Genomic DNA, 19692 nt, shown 5'->3' with positions numbered 1-19692 from the left:
GACAACAAAAACACACTTCGTTTTTAAAAATGGGCATGTGCTGAAAAGTGGCCATATGATGAGCTGAAGGAGGAAAGGAGAAGGATCCTCAGAGTTGAAAGTTTGCAATCTTGAAGGTGGATTCTGTTTTGTGAAATACAGTGTATTTAACATGACAGATTGACTTGAATCCACAGGTGTTTATTTTTATTATGCTACAGTTCTGATAGAATATTTTGATTGGTAGAGAAAGGAGAGTGGTACTCACTGAATTTTTCCCTTCCTTTCATCCCACCGACCCATCAAGACTAAGGAAGATACCACAAACCCCACTCCTCCCATCCCATATTCCAGGAGATCTCAAGAACTATGGAGAGAATGATAGGAACAATTGCCTTTCCACCCTGTGAAAGATTGAGATTTTTGTTAGATTCAGCCCATTGTATTGTTTAGTTCTTATTCATTCTACTTTTGCCTATGTCCCTTATAATTTTTTTTAATGTAGCATGGAATTCCTGCTCTCATCAGTCTGTTGGACAATGACTTACAAGATCTGCTTGTGAATGTCATGAGCTGTATCCGAGTATTATGCAAGAATAATAAACAGAATCAGCTGAAAGTGAAAGAAATGAATGGTATTGAACCACTTGTCCAGTTCTTAGGTTCAGATTCAGGTAAAAACAAAAATAGTAAAATTGACTAATCGGTTTTAAGGGAATGACATAGCTTACTGATCACTTAACTTTCTAGTTCTTTTTACTTCTGGGGTGATGGGACTTCCAGGAGAAGACATCTGTTTCACCAGCAGTATCTATTTTCTAAAAAACAGTAGTTAGACTCAACAATAAAATGCAGTCTTTGAAGTCTCAGTGCAAAGGGGAATAGATACATTTATTAGGAAATTTTTACCTTCTTATTCCTGGTTCTGTCCTTCATTTGTATTACCCATTAAGGAATATGTTGCAGATGTAAAGAAAGATGTTGTACTTGTTTCAAATTAAAATTAAAAAAAAATTTAATTAAAAAAAAGGAATATCTTGCTTTACAAGGTCTAGAAAACTGACTTTAATATTTTGAAGGGGGGAACTGTAACATCATTATCTAAGTGCAGCAACAAATCTTTGTCAAGCATTTTAGTGTAAATTTTAGTCAGGAAATAGATATAATAAAGAATAAAATAAGAGGATACACCCTAATATTTTTAAAAAATCTAACATCTATAGTTTATGCTTCTTATTTATGTATATTATGGTATTCCATAATTTTTCTATGAACATTGAAAACATATACTCCTGGCACATCAATACCAATATAAAGAGGATAACCTGCTATAGCTTCTTGTTTTAAAATGGGAAGATAACGTGAAGGGTATACAGAAAATGGTTATTTCAAAATCATAGGTATAATAGTGATTACCATTTGGGGATTCATTGATGAATTTGAGGTGATTTATCATTGGTCAGAAAAGTAAAAAAAAATCATTCAAAAGGAAGTATTCAATCTGTAAATTGTCGTTACTACTATAAGTAATGAGAGTCCTTAAAAGGTTAAAGCAGATTAAGTCAGACATATCTGGCTTTTATTCCTGTATTTTTTTTTTCTGCTTAAAGATGTCCTGGTGGCAGTGGCCTCAGCAGTAATTGCAGAAATTTGTCGTGGGAATATGAAAATGCAGAATGCTATTGTGGCGGCAAATGTTATTGATCCTCTAATTCAACTTCTCAGAGGAAGGAAAATCAGTGTCCAGGTTAAAGGAGCAATGGCAATTGAGGCACTCTGTGAAGGGAACGTTATTATCCAGATGAGATTTCTAGCCAAATCTGTGACCACGTTCCTCCTGAAGCTCCTCAAGGCAAGTGTTTTGATTTTTTTAGTGGACCCAAGTCATTGTATAAGGGATGATGATGACAGCATACCATCAAGTACTGTCAATTCTTAAAGACTACATAGCTAGACTTTCCCATGGCTAAGGTAAAATTAAAGATTCCCCAACACATGCGTGCTAGTCGTTCCTGACTCTAGGGGCGATGCTCATCTCCGTTTCTAAGCTGAAGAGCCAACAATGTCTGAAGGTGTCTCTGTGGTCATGTAACCGGCATGACTAAATGCAAAGCCACATAGAACGTTGTTACCTTCCCACCAAAGGTGGTTCCTATTTTTCTACTTGCTTTTTTAATGTGCTTTCAAACTGCTAGGTTGGCAGAAACTGGGACAAGTAACAGGAGCTCGCTCTGTTACGCGGTGCTAGGGATTTGAACCACTGAACTGTCGACCTTCTGATTGACAAGCTCAGTGTCTTAGCCACTCAGTCATCACATCACTCTTCCCTTGATTATCTATCCCCTAACCTAGTCCTTCAGGTCTCCCAACAATAACTGAGTTCACCCACCTGGCTGCTGTGGTCCTTTCCTTTCATTTTCCCCATATTAGATACTTCTCCAGAAAGCTGGGCCTTCACATAAATGTTTTAAAGTAGGATCATTTCAGCCTAGTGATTTGTGCCCCAAGTGAGATCTGGATTGGTTTATTTGATCGTTCATTGGCTAGTTTTCCTGGCTATCCATGGTACTATCAGGAGTCTTCTTCAACAGCAGAGTTCAAAAGCATCTTCCTATAGAGTAGATATGGTTATGCTCATAAGCTTTCACATATAACTTTCTCATTTTGGGTCAACTTCCAGGCCTTTCACTTGAAGGTGAAAGAACAAGGGGCTGTAACCCTCTGGGCCCTAGCCGGACAAACCCTGAAGCAGCAGAAATTCATGGCAGAACAGATTGGATATAATTTAATTATAGACATGCTTCTATCACCATCTGATAAAATGCAGTGTGTTGGTAAGTCGCTGTTGTTCTGCAATACAGGCACAAACTCATATAGGAGTTCAAAAGTTCTTAAATGTATTTGTTACTTTTGTTGTTTTGGAAGGAGGAGAAGCTGTCATAGCCCTTAGCAAGGACAGTGAAATTCACCAGAACCAAATATGCGAAGGGAATGGAATCGCCCCTTTGGTCCGGCTGTTAAGAAGTGGAAGGATAGCAGAAGGCACCCTCCTTAGTGTGATCAAAGCCTTAGGCACAATGTGTATCGGTCTGTAGTTCCTTTTCTCTTACTCCCAAAAACAGTATTAAAGCTTTTGAGTAAGAACCATGAAAGGGCCTAGGAAACAGTAGTCTTAATATTATACAATATTGGACAGGTTTGAGAGCTATTTCCCCCTATATGGCAACCCACTTCACAAAACAGATGCGTTATCAAAATGGCTGCAATCCTACATCTACATATTTTGTAACTCACAAAGCCAACTATAGCCCAGTTGGGATTTAGTTCATTCTTTTTCTGAATTTCCTGGTATAAGCTTTTGAGGCTATAGTTGGCTTGGTAAGGTTTTCTTTTTAAAAAAAAAGTAAGTCTAAAGAAATCATCAGAACAGATGGTATGAAATTATTGCTAGCAACCTATACCATGTTCCCCTGAAATAAGCGCTTGGCCTTATTTTCAGGGAGGTCTTATTATTTTTGAGGTGCAGGAGACGGCAAGCGTGGTCACCTCATGGCTGCTGCCTTGTTGCAATATTTTCGGGGGAGGGCATATTTTAGCGCATGCGCACAAAAGGGCTTATTATCCGGGAGGTCTTATTTTCAGGGAAACAAAGTATTTAGTCCCAGTTTTTCTAGAAGACTTTATACAAGAATAGACCTTAATACAATCATTTCCAGTGATATCTTTGGAATATACAGGATTGCTTTAAATCAGATTAGTCAGTCCATATATCCTTCTAACTCAGTACAGAATACAGTATTCTGACACTACTGTACTGTAGAGATATCAGCTGCAGACATGTCTTTAATCTGCTACCTGACCCTATTTTTAAACCAGGATATTACTAGGGTCTAATAAGAAAGCTAAAGTGAAACTAGCTTTCTGAGGTAAAATCAATGCAACTGATGGTAATGACATATTAAAACCAGTAGTAAAATAATGGTAAGTTCTAAACATCCTAAAATATTTTTTCATGTCTGGGAATTTAAAAATCTCTTCATCTAGTATTTTAAAACTTTAAAAGTAATCCTAGTTCTATTTCTCACAAGATTATGTTTCCTAATTTGGGGAGTTGTTAGATTTTATTTATTTATCTTCGGGCCAGTTTTGATTCATAACAACTACCTGGGCAAATCCTGCCAATATTTTTGGCATTTTTTTAAGAAGTGGTTTGCCTTTGAACACTTCCTAGGGCTGAGAGGGAGTGACTGCCCCAAAATAACCCTGCTGGCTTGGTACCTAAAGTGGGGCTAGAACTCCCAGTTTTCCGCTTTCTAGTGCTTTAGCCACTACACCAAATTGGCTCTCATATATTGTTTATACTTGGACAGAAAAACATGCCTCATTTCTGGACTCAAAGGGCTTCACTAAGTTGCTTCATGAGGACTTTCCATTGATTTGAGCTACAGCATTTAGCATATGCTTGCTTAAAAGTAAAGAACAGTTAAGGGGTCATATTTTGCTTTTGCTAACTTTCCTTTCTCCCCCCCCCCCCCCTTCTTTCATTTGTATGGATCTTTTTGCCTGACATCAAACATCTAGGTGAAGCTCATATAAGCAATCCAGTTAGTCAAGAGAATGTAGTGGATGAAGGAGCATTGCCTATACTTGTTCATTTACTTAAAACTCATCCATCCCTTCAGATAAAGGTGGGTTTTAAATGTTTATCATACAGCTCTAAACTAGAGAGTCTTCACTTAGCAACTGCCTCAGATGATGACTGTTCAGTTACAATGGTGATGAAAAAAAAAATAACTACTTCTCATAAGAACCAAATTGCCGGTTCCAATTGTGGTCACTAAACTAGGACTAGCTATAGTTCTTGAATAGCTTTAATAGTTTTGCTTCATTGAATAATATAAAAGAAAATACATTTGCAGAATGTTGAAAACTCTAGCTCAGCGGGGTCAAACCTGCGTTGTCACAGCATCGTCATGTGACATATTGTGACTCCCCCCCCTTTGCTAAACCGGGCATGGGCGTGACCCGAGCCCGCGAGTTTGACAGCCTTAGCTGCTCTAGCTGCTGATAAAAAGCCTATCACATTAGATAATAGAACTTCAGTCTTAAGACCTTGTATTTGATTTTGCCATAATATCAGTATTACCGGTAATTAAAATATGGATAATATATTAATATTATTTCAGCGTGCAGGAATGAAGTTAGAGGATGAAATATATATAGCTACCAAAAAAAACCCACCCTAAAATCAAGTGGGCAGTGTCTTAACAACCAGTAGCTGATTTCCTGGGAATAGAAGTGGATAGTCATATCCTAATGACACAATTATCTTGAGAGAGTGTTTCATATAATTAGCTAGCTTTGAAAGCCTAGGATAGATCATGACTATGATCAATCCTGGCCTAGTGGGCCCTCTATTTCACTTCAGCACTAGAATCATAAATCATACTGGCACATATATATACATGCATAAAGAGAAGGAATATTAAAGATTATTAGATCCTGCAGTTTTCCCTATGAACATTAGAATATTCAGTGACATGTATTTGTTATTTGCACAGATAAGGAAGGTTTCTACAATATTTATGCCTGGGTATTTTTATTCTATGCATGTACACTTTGTTACAGTACTTAGAACTGTTTGCATGACATTTAGGATAAACAGAACAGGAGAAAAACCGCATAGATTTGGGGATTTGAAAAGAAGAAAACACTTTAAACTCATAAAGATTTTTGCTTTTAATTTTACGTTTTATGATATGCTTCATGCTTATATAGTGTAATTCCTTTTGTTTTTTTCTTCTAAAATGTAATGATATAAAAGGTTGAGAAAAAATGTAGACGTCACATTCTGATAAGGTTACAGCACCAGACAACTTCTAGATAACCATTACATAGCAGCAAAGATATATAAACTATTTTACTTTTTTTTTTTTTTTGCTGAGAAAGAGGCTCTTTTCTTTCCTGAAAAAAATATTCTTAGGCACCAAAGGTAGATTTTCTGAAGCCGTAACAATTCTTTTCCACACTTCATAAGTTATTATAATTCAAGTTTTAATTTTTCCAATTCTAATTAATCTTTAGGTTGAAGTTGCATTTTCCTTGGCTTGCATTGTTCTAAAGAATAGCAGTCTGCAGACTGTATTACAAGACAAAGAAGGCTTTAGTTATCGGGATGTCCTTAAGCTTTTTCATGCCCCAGATAAGGTAATGACTTCATTAAAATATTTGGTATACAAATTTTAAAATCAAACAATAAATTAAGTATCTTCAACTCCTAAGGCTGTGGGTACATTTGGGATTCTGAGGATGTACAAAAATGGTTGGAGAAAGCTCAGACCACAAAACATGCACTTCTTCTTTTGACAAGAGGCAGAATTGGCCCTTATTGACACTAGTAGATGACATTTTGTGGAAAAGAAACAAAGGAAGTAACACTCTTCTGAGGTTTGTGGATGTCTCAATTATCCTTTTGAATAATTTCCATGAGATCCAGTTTGAAGATACTGTCCTTCTGTGATGCTAGTCATAGTTGCAAGGGAATTTTCAGAGAGTAATATATTTTTTTTATAAATTTTTATTTTTATTACACAGACAACACATACATAAAAAGAACAAAACAAAACAACAACAACAACAACAAAAGCCTCATCACATACAGCATGTCATTTGGTTATAGGTGTTTTAACATCCATATTCTCGAATAACATTTACCATCACAGATTTTTCATCTAGTATAACTAAATACCTCATTTTCATTGTACAGTATATGTTCAATTACGATTAGTATTTTTTTTCCCAATAAATCATAGTTCCCTTACATTCTTGATTATCTATTTGATAACAGTATACCTTTATATAATCCCCATGTGAAAGAAATTTTTTTTTTTTACCAACCATTTATATTTATATATCACTATTTTCCATTATACATAATTCCACCAATCAACTATCAGGTATGCTTATGTTCATTGTTATCCTTGTACCTCATACCTTCAAACAGAAATCTTATTCCTTCATTTTTCAGAGAGTAATTTTGAATGACAGTCTTTGGCACCCTGGCAGTTTTACTGCAGGATGCCAAAAGGTACTTACTTATCCCACTTTAATATCTATACAATGCTGCTGTAGTTGGCATCAGGAGCTTGGACATGCAATACTATTAGTATGCTGATAGCACCAAGCTCTACTCATTCAAAACATCTAACAAATGTCTGAAAGGAATGATGAGTTCAAAAACAATGTGGTCCAAATCAATGAGGCTGAATTTTCACAAGCTCTCACTCCACAAACATTTGAATGTGGACTGGGACATACTGGTATCAACAATGAGTATTTCTGGAGATTTCGGTTGTCTTTACACTCTAGTACTGATGATGCTGTGGTATGCCTGTGAGATTTACATCTGGTGGGAAAGGAGTGGCACAAGTCCTGCTGTGTGCTTCCTGTGTGAATGAGGAGGATTTAGTTTTTGCCCCCTCTAGCAATAGATGATAACATGGCTGGATAGCCTCCTTCTCAGTACAGGTACCCTCTACTAGATATTAAAATAGGTAATGGCTTGGGCTGACAGCAGTATATAACCTGTTCAGTGAAGTGCGGTGAGTTTTATGGCTGGTGAGGCAGCTTTTTAGACTTGTGGACTTCAACTCCCAGAATTCCTCAGCCAGGCATGCTCAGTTCCGATTTAAAGCGACAGCATTTTTCCCCCTTGCAAAATAAGTTTTCCCATTCTTTTTCTTCTCCCTCCCCCTCCTTCCTCCCTCTCTCCCTCCCTCCCCCCTCTCTCAAACAGACACACACACACAGAGAGAACTTGGATCCCTCTCTCACTCACTCACTCTCAAACAAACACAAACACAAACACAGAAGTTGGATTGTATATATTTTCCAAAGGCTTGAAAGCAGCTCCTCTGCCATACCCCCCTTCCCCTGCTGCCTTCCGATCGGAGCCTTTGATTGCAGGTGAATCACGTTGCCTTTTCAGTGAAGCTGGGCTTATATACTTTTATCCAGCTGTGTGTGTGTGTGTGTGTGTGTGTGTGTGTGTGTGTGTTTGAAAAGGCAACATGGGTTCTGCATGCAATCAAACTTTTTGAATTCCTCCCCCATCCCCACACATGCACCTTTTACAGCTGTTTCAGAGAGGATTTCAACTCTGCCCTCATGAAAGGCCAGAGCTCTGAGTCAGACTGAGCTAGTTGCTCCCAGAGAACTCTAAAAAGCCTCTAAAAATGCCCTCTACAGGAGGCGAGAGAACATGTGCCTCATTTGCATAAGGAATTCTTTGTTTTTTAACCCTTGGTTAACTCTTAAAAGGCGAAAAATTCCTTATGCAAAAGAGGCCTCTACTTCTCTGGCCTCCTCCTATAGTTAACACTAAGCACTGTTCCAAGTCACTATGACTTAGAATCTGGTAGCAACTACCTTGGCTTTAATTATTTGTTAAAAATTCTTTCCTTTTCCTCATGACTGGTGAGGCCACGCTTCCCCTGCCTCTAGTGACTGCACGTCCCTGAACCTGTTCTAGGGAAATGTTGCACCCTCTGGCATCTTTCCTGAAGGGATACCTGCTTTGTTTTATGTCTTATATATTGATTTATATCTAAATCTCTAACTGAAATATTGTTGTTTGTGTACCTTTGAAATGCGGAGGAGTGGGGTGGGTAAAACTATTCAGAACTTGAATGAGAGAGGCTCCAGTGAGGGCTTTATCTCAGTGGATTAGTTACTAGTTGTAAATATTTATAGGAAGTAATAGTTTGCTTGGGCCTTGCAGTCAATTAGCAATTGAAAAATGCATTTGATGAATAAAGGCTCCTTGAATATAAAATCTGGGATGCAAATCTCCAAGCAACCATTAGATGGGAATAAAGTGTAAAATTTTCTCTCTTCTGGACCTAACAGAACTGATCTCCAGCCCTGCTGTTTTGAAGTAACAATTTATTAGGCAAAATAGAACAATTAATTAAGATGTGATATTTAGATGACATAATTGATGTGGGAGAATAAATTGAATCCTACAAAAACCTGTAAATATTGTATACTAGACCCAGAATTAACTTACTGGGTCAATGTTATAATGTCCATATGTCCCACTTTCATGTGAACAAAGAATCTTTGTCACTTAATAATGACATTTGTATGCAGCCTATTAAGTAGTGACAATTAAATATACACGTGTAGTAGAAGTAACTATGCACATTTTATATACATGGATCTCCTCTTGCCATTTTAATAATAGATAGCGTTCATTCTGACAGCATCACTTTTTCTTTTTATTAAAGGTTTTTTTAATTATCTTTTCTTTTTCTCTTCCATCGTTTTCTGTTATATCTTGCAATTTTGAAGACAGGAATCCTAAATTACTTACGCTATCCTGAGTGTCTTTCCAGATAAAGAACAGAATATCAAAACTTTAAATTAATAGTGTAAAAAAGAAATTAAATCCTTTTAACTCTCCTGGAATTCAAAGTAGATACGGTGGCTTGGTTTGTTTGAAAAAATCCCAATATCTAAATGTGAGCAATGTTTACATGTTACTATTTTCTTGTTGTTTTAAGGATATCCGTTTACGAGCAGGATATGCTATTGCAATTTTTGCTTACAATAATCCTACTCAGCAGGTACTGATTTTAGAGGCTGGACCAATATCAATGCATGTATTTCAACCTCTTCTGGACTCAGGTGTAGAGACAGATAGAGCAATGGCTGCATTTCAGGTACAAAACTAGGTATTGCATTTATAGTTCAGAATTATCTTTGCACAATTATCAATAAGCATGTTGGAAGAATGGAGATGCCACATAGAACTTGAACTTCACTGTTGGGAAGATTCTGTTGTAATCCAAAAAAAGGTAGACTTCCACAATACCTGAATATGGAAAGATTATGACCAGATTTCCTAAATGCTGTTCTCTGAAAATTTCAAGTGTTTAATTCCCCTCAGTTCCCGTAAATCTGATTAATTACAGGATTGCAACAGAAAGCCTTTCCAGAATAACTTCTTCTAATAGAAGGCTTTCCACAGATTGAGGCAGGCTAAATTGATAGGATGTGTGATGCATTGATCTAGGATGGCTCCTTCTTTTTCAATGGTCTGCTGCAGTATTGGTATTCTATTATCTTCACTACCAGTTCGGTAGTAGGAGCATGCACGCACACATCTGGGCATACACAGAACCTTCTGCGCATGTGCAGAAGGTCCATGATCGTGATCCAACAAAAGCGCACACGACAAAAGCGCTCCGGCAAAACCGCGGCAAGAAAACCGCGATGTCATAAACACGCCCACAACAACGCACCGACAAAACTGCGCCCACAAAAGCACGATTTAAGTTAAGGTAAGGGTTAGGGTTAGGTTCAGGGTTAGGTTTAGGGTTAGGGTTAGGGCTATTAGGTTGTTAGTTGTTTATTGAAGGTGCGCTTTTGTCAGCGTGCTGTTGTTGGCACGCTTCTGCGTGCATTTGTCGGCGCGATTTTGACCTTGCGGTTTTCTCGCCGCGGTTTCGTCGGCGCGCTTTTGGCGAGCGCGCATTTGTTGGTGAACCATCCATGATGACGTCTGGGTGGGTGGGTGGGCAGAGCCTCAAACTGCTGCTACTACCAGTTTGCCCAAACCGGTGGGAATTAGCAGCATACTACCTCTCGTCTGCTGTAGAAAACGAGTAGATATGATGAAAAGCAAGGGCTTTTATATCATTGTACAAATGTTTTGAAAAACAGTCTATAGGGAACCTTTTCTTATGAGTCTCGTTTCTACTTTTTGTTGGTCTGTTAAAATCTTAATTTTTCAGGAAACCTTTGAGGAGTTTGATGGCTGATTCAAACCACTTCAGATATTTCTAGGAGATTAATTAATATTTTGAGAACATTTTACCTGCTTTGTTCCTCATTCCTAGTTCTTAGGCATTATTGGACACTGAGCCCTTTTACTCAAATTGTAGGCTTTTATCTTGTTATGTGGCAATCTTCTGCAAATCTATATAGAATTAAAATTGACTAAATTATGTGAAATTTAGTGAAAGGTAAATATGTTTAAATTTGAAGCATAATGAATATGGCGATTTTCTAATAAAGTAAAATGAGGTAGTGATGATGATAATATAAAATGCTTTACCCCCAATCTTAATTAATCCAGATTTTTTTTCTCCTACTACTAAGATTTTGCAATTATAAAATTCCCACTAATGTGTTTATTTAATATTGTCACTAAAATGATTAGACTATTATACCGTGAAAAATAAGAAATGGAAAAAAAAATGCAAAATTACAGGAAACCTGTTTTATCTTTTGTGTCAAAAAGTATCTTGTGTTTCAGATTGTAGTTCTAGCAAAAATTATAATTGATGTGGATCAAGTTACTTTGTCTGCAAGAGGAATTTCTACCTTGGTTGACCTACTATGTTCAGAAAAATCATCCACTTTAGTGTTAACAGGTAACTAATGTTGTAAAAGGGGAAATGTATATAAAATACTAAAATGCTGTGCAGTATCATTGTAGTGACAAAATATTATTAACTATAATGCGGGGCCTAAGAGTGAAGATTTAATGAAGGAAACAGGGCTAATCTCTGGTGGTGAAATAGTTAGAATGCAATATTGCAGGCTAACTCGGCCAACTGCCAGCAGTTCAATCCTGACCAGTTCAAGGTTGACTAAGCCTTCCATCATTCCAAGGTCGATAAAATGAGGAGCCAGATTGCTGGGGGTAATATGCTGATTCTCTAAACCTCTCAGAGAGGGCTATAAAGCGCTATGAAGTGATATATACAGTACATCTAAGTGCTGCTGCTATTGCTAAAGTGGTATCCTTCTTGAACTGTCTCAGAAGGCTTTATGTGATTGGGTTCATATATACAGAAAAAGGCATCACTCCACACTGACTCTGAAAGAAGTATGAAAGGAAGAAGAAATTAGATCACCATCTAGACCAGTGTTTCTTAAAGTAAGGTTCTGGGAGCCTTGGAGGTTTCCAACATCCTGTCAGGATCCTCAGATCAAAATTATTTGCTAGCCTATATTAAAAAAAAAATAACATATTAAAATCCATCAAAAATCACGAGAAGCAGTAGCAGCAATGAAGACATCGATTTTAATTTTTAATACAGTATGAGATGAAAAAATTAAGAAACACTCATCTAGTTCATACTAGATAGGTTGTAAATCATGGTATTTTAATGGTCAAGTTATTTTTCTTTTTAAATAATAACCAAAATAGTATCTAACTCTCTCCCTTCTATTTTTCCCCCCCTTTCCCTTTTCAACCAAAGGATACGATTTGCCATCTTTGGGGTCAAACAGCAATTTCAGGGAAGGGGAGAATTCCTAGGAGTAAAGGGATGGTGGTGGAAGAGATAGATTTATGATATTTCAGGCAGTTAATAAAAAATAGTTAATTGGAATATATTAACAGAATTATAAAAACAAGAAAAATATATTAAAAATAGACAGCCAGTGTTAAAGTGCCCGCCTAGAAAACAGGACAGTTAAGTTTTAGTCCTGCCTTAGGCATGAATGCCAACTAGATGAATGATTTTGGGCCAGTCACTCTTTCTCAGTCCAGCCCACCTCATGAGGTGGTTGTTATGGGAAAATAAGATTATGTAAGTTCATTGTCTTGAGTTATTTATAAAAATAATAAAGGGAAGATAAAAAAATATAATAAACACAAATTTTGATGTAACAACAATGGTCTGATTAATATTTGCTTCTATTATTTTGAAACAAAGCCTACACATAAATATATGCCCATTTGCTTTGCTGGTGCCTACGTTATGTATATCACTGAAGTAATTATATGGCTGATAATCCACTGAAACATACCTCACAATTTTCTGGCAAATATCCCTGAAATAAGCAAATATCTCAGTCAAGATTTTAGTCAATTTCAATACAATAGCAGAGTTGGAAGGGACCTTGAAGGTCTTCTAGTCCAACCACCTGCCTAGGCAGGAAACCCTATACCATTCCAGACAAATGGCTATTCAATATCTTAAAGACTTCCAGTGTTGGGGCATTCACAACTTCTGGATGCAAGCTGTTCCACGGATTAATTGTTCTAACTGTCAGGAAATTTCTCCTCAGCTCTAAGTTGCTTCTCTCCTTGATTAGTTTCCACCCATTGTTTCTTGTTTTACCCTCAGGTGCCTTGGAGAATAGTTTGACTCCCTTTTCTTTGTGGCAGCCCCTGAGATATTGGAACACTGCTATCATGTCTCCCCTAGTCCTTCTTTTCATTAAACTAGACATACCCAGTTCCTGCAACTGTTCTTCATATGTTTTAGTCTCCAGTCCCCTAATCATCTTTGTTGCTCTTCTCTGCACTCTTTCTAGAGTCTCCACATCTTTTCTACATCATGGTGACCAAAACTGAATGCAGTATTACAAGTGCAGCCTTATCAAGACTTTATAAAGCGGTATTAACACTTCACGTGATCTTGATTCTATCCCTTGGTTTATGTAGCCTAGAACTGTGTTGGCTTTTAGGGCAGCTGCTGCACACTGCTGGCTCATATTTAAATGGTTGTCCACTAGGACTCCAAGATCCCTTTCACAGTTACTACTATTGAGGAAGGTACCACCTATACTGTACCTGTGCTTTTCATTTTTCTTGCCTAAATGTAGAACCTTACTGTTTTCACCATTGAATTTCATTTTATTAGATAGTGCCCAATGTTCAAGTTTGTCAAGGTCCTTCTGTATCTTAAACCTATCTTCTGGAGTATTGGGTATTCCTGCCAGTCTGGTGTCCTCTGCAAATTTGATTATTCCCTCATTCAAATCATTGATGAAGATGTTGAAGAGTACTGGGCCTAAAACAGAGCCTTGGGGTACTCCACTACATACTTCCCTCCATGTAGATGCAGTTCCATTGAGGACTACACATTAAGTGCAGTTGGTCAGCCAGTTACGAATCCATCTGCTGGTGATGCTGTCCAACCCACATTCTTCTACTTTATCTAGTAGTAAGTTATGGTCTACCTTATCAAATGCCTTACTGAAGTCCAAATAAACTATATAGACAGCATTCCTCTGGTCCACTAATTTTGTCACTTTGTCAAAGAGTGCAATAAGATTAGTCTGGACAAACCCATGTTGGCTTTTGGCTATTACTTTATTTACTTCTAGGTGTTCGTTGATTCATTGCTTATCTTTCAAAGAATTTTTCCTGGTATTGAGGTCAGGCTGATAGGTCTAAAGTTTCTTGGATCTATTTTTTTTCTTTTTTTGAAGATGGGAACCACATCAGCTCTTTTCCAATCCTCTGGCAGTTCCCCAGTGCTCCAGGATCTCTGAAAGATATAGTTCAGTGGTTCTGAGATCTCATCTGCCAGTTCCTTCAGAACCCTGGGGTATAATCTGTCCGGTCCTGGTGACTTGAACTCGCCTAAGGTAGACAGGTGCTCACTTACTATTTTCTTCCCTATTTCAATTTGTGTTCCTAATCTGATTTTTTGTGATGCTGTTTTTGATTGGTTGGACTGTTTTATCCCTTTGTGTAAAGACAGATCCAAAAAACGAGTTAAATAGTTCTGCTTTTCCCCTGTTGCTTGTCACCTTCTTCCCACTTTCTCCCAGCAATGGAGCAATTGTTTCCTTAATCCTTTTCTTGTTCTTAACATGTTGGAAGAAGCTTTTTTGTTATTTTTTACTTTTGTGGCAAGCCTTTCTTCATTGTGAGCCTTAGCTTTCCTTACTTCATCTTTACAGGCTCGGGCTATTTGCTGATATTCTACCTTAGTTATGTCCCCCCCTTTCCATTTTTTATACTTAACTTTTTTGTCTTTCAATTTGTCAGAGAGTTCTTTATGCAGCCATGCTGGTTTCTTTTGGGAGCTGTTATTTTTCTTCTTCATTGGTATTGTGCTAGATTGAGCTTTTATAATCTCATTTTTCAAAATTTCCCAAGCTTCTTGAGTTGTTTTCCCCTTGAGGATTCTTATCCATGGAATTCTTCCCAAGCTCTCTCTAAGTTTATTGAAATTAGCTCTCTTAAAATCCAAGACTCTAGTTTGACTTTGTTCTACTAGTTGTGTTTGCGTAATATTGATTCCTTCCTTAATTTCAGTTACGAAGTTTGATTCCTTCATAGACACTGTACACATCTCCCCCTTTAGAAGTGGTTAACTGAATTAAAACATACCTAACTTTTCATCTGACTAAGCATGCCAAAAGAAGAGAAACAAAATTAATGAAAATTGAGCTATAGTATATTAAAAGTCTTGTTTCATTAAAATATTTAAGAAATCACAATTGATTGATACAGAATTTTTCAGATTTTGCAATTCTGGAACTCCATAAAATGATAAATGAATGTGTATAATTTCCATCAGTACTGAGATTAAAGTGGAACAGGAATTAAAAATGCTACTTTTAATCATTTAATGTTAATCTATATCTCACAAGTTCCACAACTGCCCACTAGGGTAATGCAGGCAAAGACAGAAGCAAAACCCAGATCGTATTTTCAGTCTTCCGTTCTATCTGCACTAGGCAAGGTTTTCAAAAAATGAAAATCAAATCCATTTCAAGTGGGCTGTTACCCCATAAATCATCCTGGATCACAGTTTGAGAAACTCTGGCCTGATGCTTTGGAAGTTCTAGTTCAGGGGTTGGCAACTTTAAACACTCAAAGAGCCGCAAAGGTCCTAAACTGAAGCCTCCCGTTCAATTCTGGAGCCGACCGGAAGTCTGGTTCCCTCACTAGTGTCTCCTTCTAGCGCAGCATCCTTTTTCCTCTACCCGTCTTAACCGAAAGCCCTATCAATTGTGGAGTTGATTGGCAACAGGGAGCCGCAGCAGAGGGATGAAAGAGCCACATGCAGCTCCATAGCCGTGGGTTGCTGACTCCCGTTCTAGTTGTACTGAATTGTGTTGGATATAATTTACTTGCACAATTTACAAATATTTATGCTTTCATTCCATTTCCCCTCCTCTAGGAAAATTATTAGCTAGCTTGGCCCACACAAGGGCAGGCATTCCAGAAGCAATCACAAGCTTGGGAACTGTCCAACGTCTTTGCTATCATTTATATGCAAAGGAAGAGGAGGTAGGAATTTAAAATTCTGATAAGTTTTCTCACTGTTCAGTAGAGACCAGAATCTCTCCCTCACACTTGATGTGGAACACCACATCATGTAGTACTGTTGTCTTGTACTGTTGTGTTCATTTCACTCTGAGCTCTTTGCTTTCTTGGACCCGTTAATGGCTCTAGTATCTTTAGACTGTGATTTTCAGATATCAAACTCATCCCGGTCCATCAAAACTGTAATATAGTGCTCACAAACCAGTGGTGGGATTCAAATAATTTAACAACTGGTTCTCTGTCCTAATGACCAGGTGGGAAGAAAGGGCTTAGTGGTCATGTGACCGTGTAGGCGTGGCCAACTCAACATCACTCAGGTCGATGAGCACTTTGCCTTAGTTGTTACAATGTAATAAGGGTTAACCGGAGAGGTAGTTTCTGTAAGCAGGGCAATAAAGATTAGGCTAGAAACAACACCAGAATTTTTCCTCCCTGCCTTCATTACAGGATTAGCCCTGTAAAGCGGAAAAACACCAAAAGAAGATTTCTTCCAACAACCGGTTCTCTGAACCTCTTAGAAAGTTAAGAACCGGTTCTCCCGAATAGGTGCGAACTGGTTGAATCCTACCACTGTCACAAACTCACATACAAAATTGGGCAACAGAGAAAGATATATCCAAATAATGGACAGAAGTGACATATACAGAGTCTGTTGTTTTCTGCAATCCAGGACTTTTATTTTAGTTTTCCTAGTTCCCTTGCTTTGTGCCTTCTGTAAAATAATCTGATTCACTGATCCTTAACAAAATTAATCAATTGCATTTCTACAATGTGGATATCTTTTCTAGGTTCGTTCATCTGTGGCATGTGCTCTTGGCTATCTAACATTTAACCGAACTGCATATCGCCATCTATTGGTACAATGTAGGAATAAGCCCAAGTTATTCAAGAGGCTAATAGTAAATCTAAGCAAAGATGCAAAAATAAATTTGGATTTTGTAAAGGAATTTAGGAGACAGAAAAAAGTTGGGCTCCCATCTCTCAGGTATGAACCGTATTTAAAATTTTAGTGAAATTTCAGAATACTGTGCACATCATTTTATATATAAATATATTAGATATACCGATAGATAGATAGATAGATAGATAGATAGATAGATAGATAGATAGATAGATAGATAGATAGATAGATAGATTATATATATATATATATAATTTAATCCCCTACCAGCAGTTATAAGGAACAAACAGCCAAGATCCCACAATACTCCTGGAAACACCAAACCTGAAGTAGTCAGCAGCAGCCTGAAGATGACGAATGTGACTTCGTTGAAACGTCGCCATATGAACTTGGTGAAAGACGATTTCTGGCTGGAAGTAGGACTTTATTCCAAAACAAAACCACTTGGATTTCTTGCAAGCATGCTTACCTGAGAGAAGACCATGCTGAATTTTCTGGATTCCACAACATATTTTCCTTTTCTATTTGTTGTGTAGTCCTTTGGGGTTTTATAGCATTTACAGCAATGGATTTTATAGCATTTGATAGCATTTTAAAAATGCTATTTTCATAATTGTCTTAAGTTTATTAGGAAATTGTGGTATTTTTAATTAATTTTAATTAAATGTTATTGAAGTTCAGTTTAATTCACAGTTTAATATACATACCTTACTAAGCACAGAACACTAGAAAGCTTGAGATCTTACATCAGGACTGATGTTAAATATTTCTATAAATACTATGAATGTTTAACATTCATCAACCATGGATTCATAAACTTGCTATCATGTAAATCATTGTCAAATTTAAGAAGAAGAATAGTAAACTAATAAAGCAGACAAGGGTCCTAAAGCCCGCATTTTTATTGAAGCATCACTAGCAGCTGAATTAATTTATAGATAATGGAGAGGTTCGATGAAAGTAAACATATACCAGTTTAGAAACATAGAATGGTTATATTAGGTTTAATTGTTAAACAGGAGGAAAAAATGGTTAATAGAACTCTCAAACTGCATTATTTAAGAATGGTTGCAGATCTTTAGTGTAAGTACTTTACCGAGAGTAAATTATCTGCATCCTAACTTAAAAGTTTTTATTTTCAGCCTGGAGTTAAATGGAGGACCACCTGCTGTCCCTGTACACATAAGAGGTAATTTATGCCTATCTAATAGATATAATGCAGTACACAAATCAAGAAATCAAATTAAATCAAACCTTTATTGTCAATGCACAACATGTTTACAATGAAAGCATTTGATAACCACACATATATGAAAGATTAAATATGCAGCCTAATCCAGATAGATTTGTGCGGAATGGGCTAGGCATATGTAAAACAAAATACATTATCTAATAAAACTTGTGATGTCCGTAGACCCTTCTAAAGTTGCTTTCCATCAAAAATTTCTTATAATTCAAACTGTTGTTCTTGAAGACTCATGAGCTTGGTGGCTGATTTAAAGCAGCTTTAAAATGCATACTTGGAAGCCATGGCATGCTGGCTGGGGAATTGGGCTGTGTGTTGCAGCCCAAACATCTTTTAAGTTGCCAAGTCTGATCTAAAAGGATCAGGAGCCGTCCACTCCTATATCCAGGTTCCTTCTATAAAAGTGACCAATACTGTTTCTATTCCATATCTGGGTCTGACAATCTGCTTCCCCAACCACCTTCTCCAGACTTCCCCTCCCCAAAAAGGGAAGGTTAGAAGCCAGGCAGTAATTGTGTAGCGTGACTGGATAAGAGGTGGCCTGACCAGGGCACACATCACCATCATTTTCAAGGTGGCAGAAACCATTCTCCAATGCAGCTACTTATTCCACTTCTAGCTGTTCAAATGAACCAGGTGGAGTAAGGCTCCAGCCCACAAGTACTCCTACTCCTACTTGCAACATCATTTGGCTGAACAGTCTGAAATATTCTGCAGATAATACTGATAGTAGTAAAAGTGGTGTTTTTGTTTTCTAGAAAAATTTCGAGGTACTGGTGTTAAAGTATACAAAGCGAAGTTTCGTCCGAGGGATTCTCTCTTTTTAATTCCCCAAAATACACATGTAATGGGAAGATTAAAAACTCTAGAGAAACCGCGCACACCAGCATCTGGACACTATCAATTTCCACAAACAACCACCTCTGACCTCATACAAGTTTCAAGACCAAGAATTGTTAATGCTGAGACACTCAAATATGCTTTGTCTGAAGAGAAAATTTGAACGTATTGTCTATATTGTAGTAGCAGAAAAGATGTTGTTACCGTGCAGTTTCATGCAAATAAAAATATGATTGCATCTATAATGGATTTAATGGATTTATTCCAAATTGGGAAGAAAACAACTGCAAAAAAAATTGATATAGAAGTAAGAAATAAAAACACTGGCAATAAGATATGACTTCATGTGTGAACAGCAACTAATATGAAGAACCAGGGTAAATTAAAAGTTATCTTTGTTTCAAATATAGCACCGCAGCAAACAAAGGGGGACATGAATTTTTAATACTGTACATTCACTGATACGCTCTTGAAAACAAGCACTCTGCATGAGGCAAATGGCTGTAAAAGTACAGCTGCAAATCTTGGATAACTTCAAAGATTGGGTGCTGTTTACCTATGAATGTTTTTTTAAAAAACTTACATAATTGTTACCTTTGCTCTCCTGTTATTTCTGCTACAGGTACTCCTCAACTTATG

The 19692-nt window shown here is 37.2% G+C and overlaps 1 protein-coding gene across 1 annotated transcript in view; it reads left to right on the top strand.

The window, feature by feature from the left end:
• Window positions 1-19216, top strand: part of ANKAR (ankyrin and armadillo repeat containing) — a 47172-nt gene extending 27956 nt beyond the window's left edge. The window contains exons 13-24 of the mRNA XM_087705285.1: window positions 485-653; window positions 1590-1831; window positions 2660-2813; window positions 2905-3066; window positions 4561-4667; window positions 6064-6186; window positions 9543-9701; window positions 11300-11417; window positions 15921-16030; window positions 16855-17051; window positions 18110-18156; window positions 18972-19216. Of these exons, the coding sequence (XP_087561411.1) occupies window positions 485-653; window positions 1590-1831; window positions 2660-2813; window positions 2905-3066; window positions 4561-4667; window positions 6064-6186; window positions 9543-9701; window positions 11300-11417; window positions 15921-16030; window positions 16855-17051; window positions 18110-18156; window positions 18972-19216 (1833 nt within the window). The remainder of the gene's footprint in view (window positions 1-484; window positions 654-1589; window positions 1832-2659; window positions 2814-2904; window positions 3067-4560; window positions 4668-6063; window positions 6187-9542; window positions 9702-11299; window positions 11418-15920; window positions 16031-16854; window positions 17052-18109; window positions 18157-18971) is intronic.
• The last annotated feature ends 476 nt before the right edge of the window (window positions 19217-19692 follow it).

Source organism: Thamnophis sirtalis, unplaced genomic scaffold, assembly GCF_051295495.1.
Source record: "Thamnophis sirtalis isolate CommonGarterSnake01/CBP01778 unplaced genomic scaffold, rThaSir2_p1.2 scaffold_1, whole genome shotgun sequence".
Lineage (NCBI taxonomy): Eukaryota > Metazoa > Chordata > Lepidosauria > Squamata > Natricidae > Thamnophis > Thamnophis sirtalis.
This window is presented reverse-complemented; position numbering and strand designations above follow the sequence as displayed.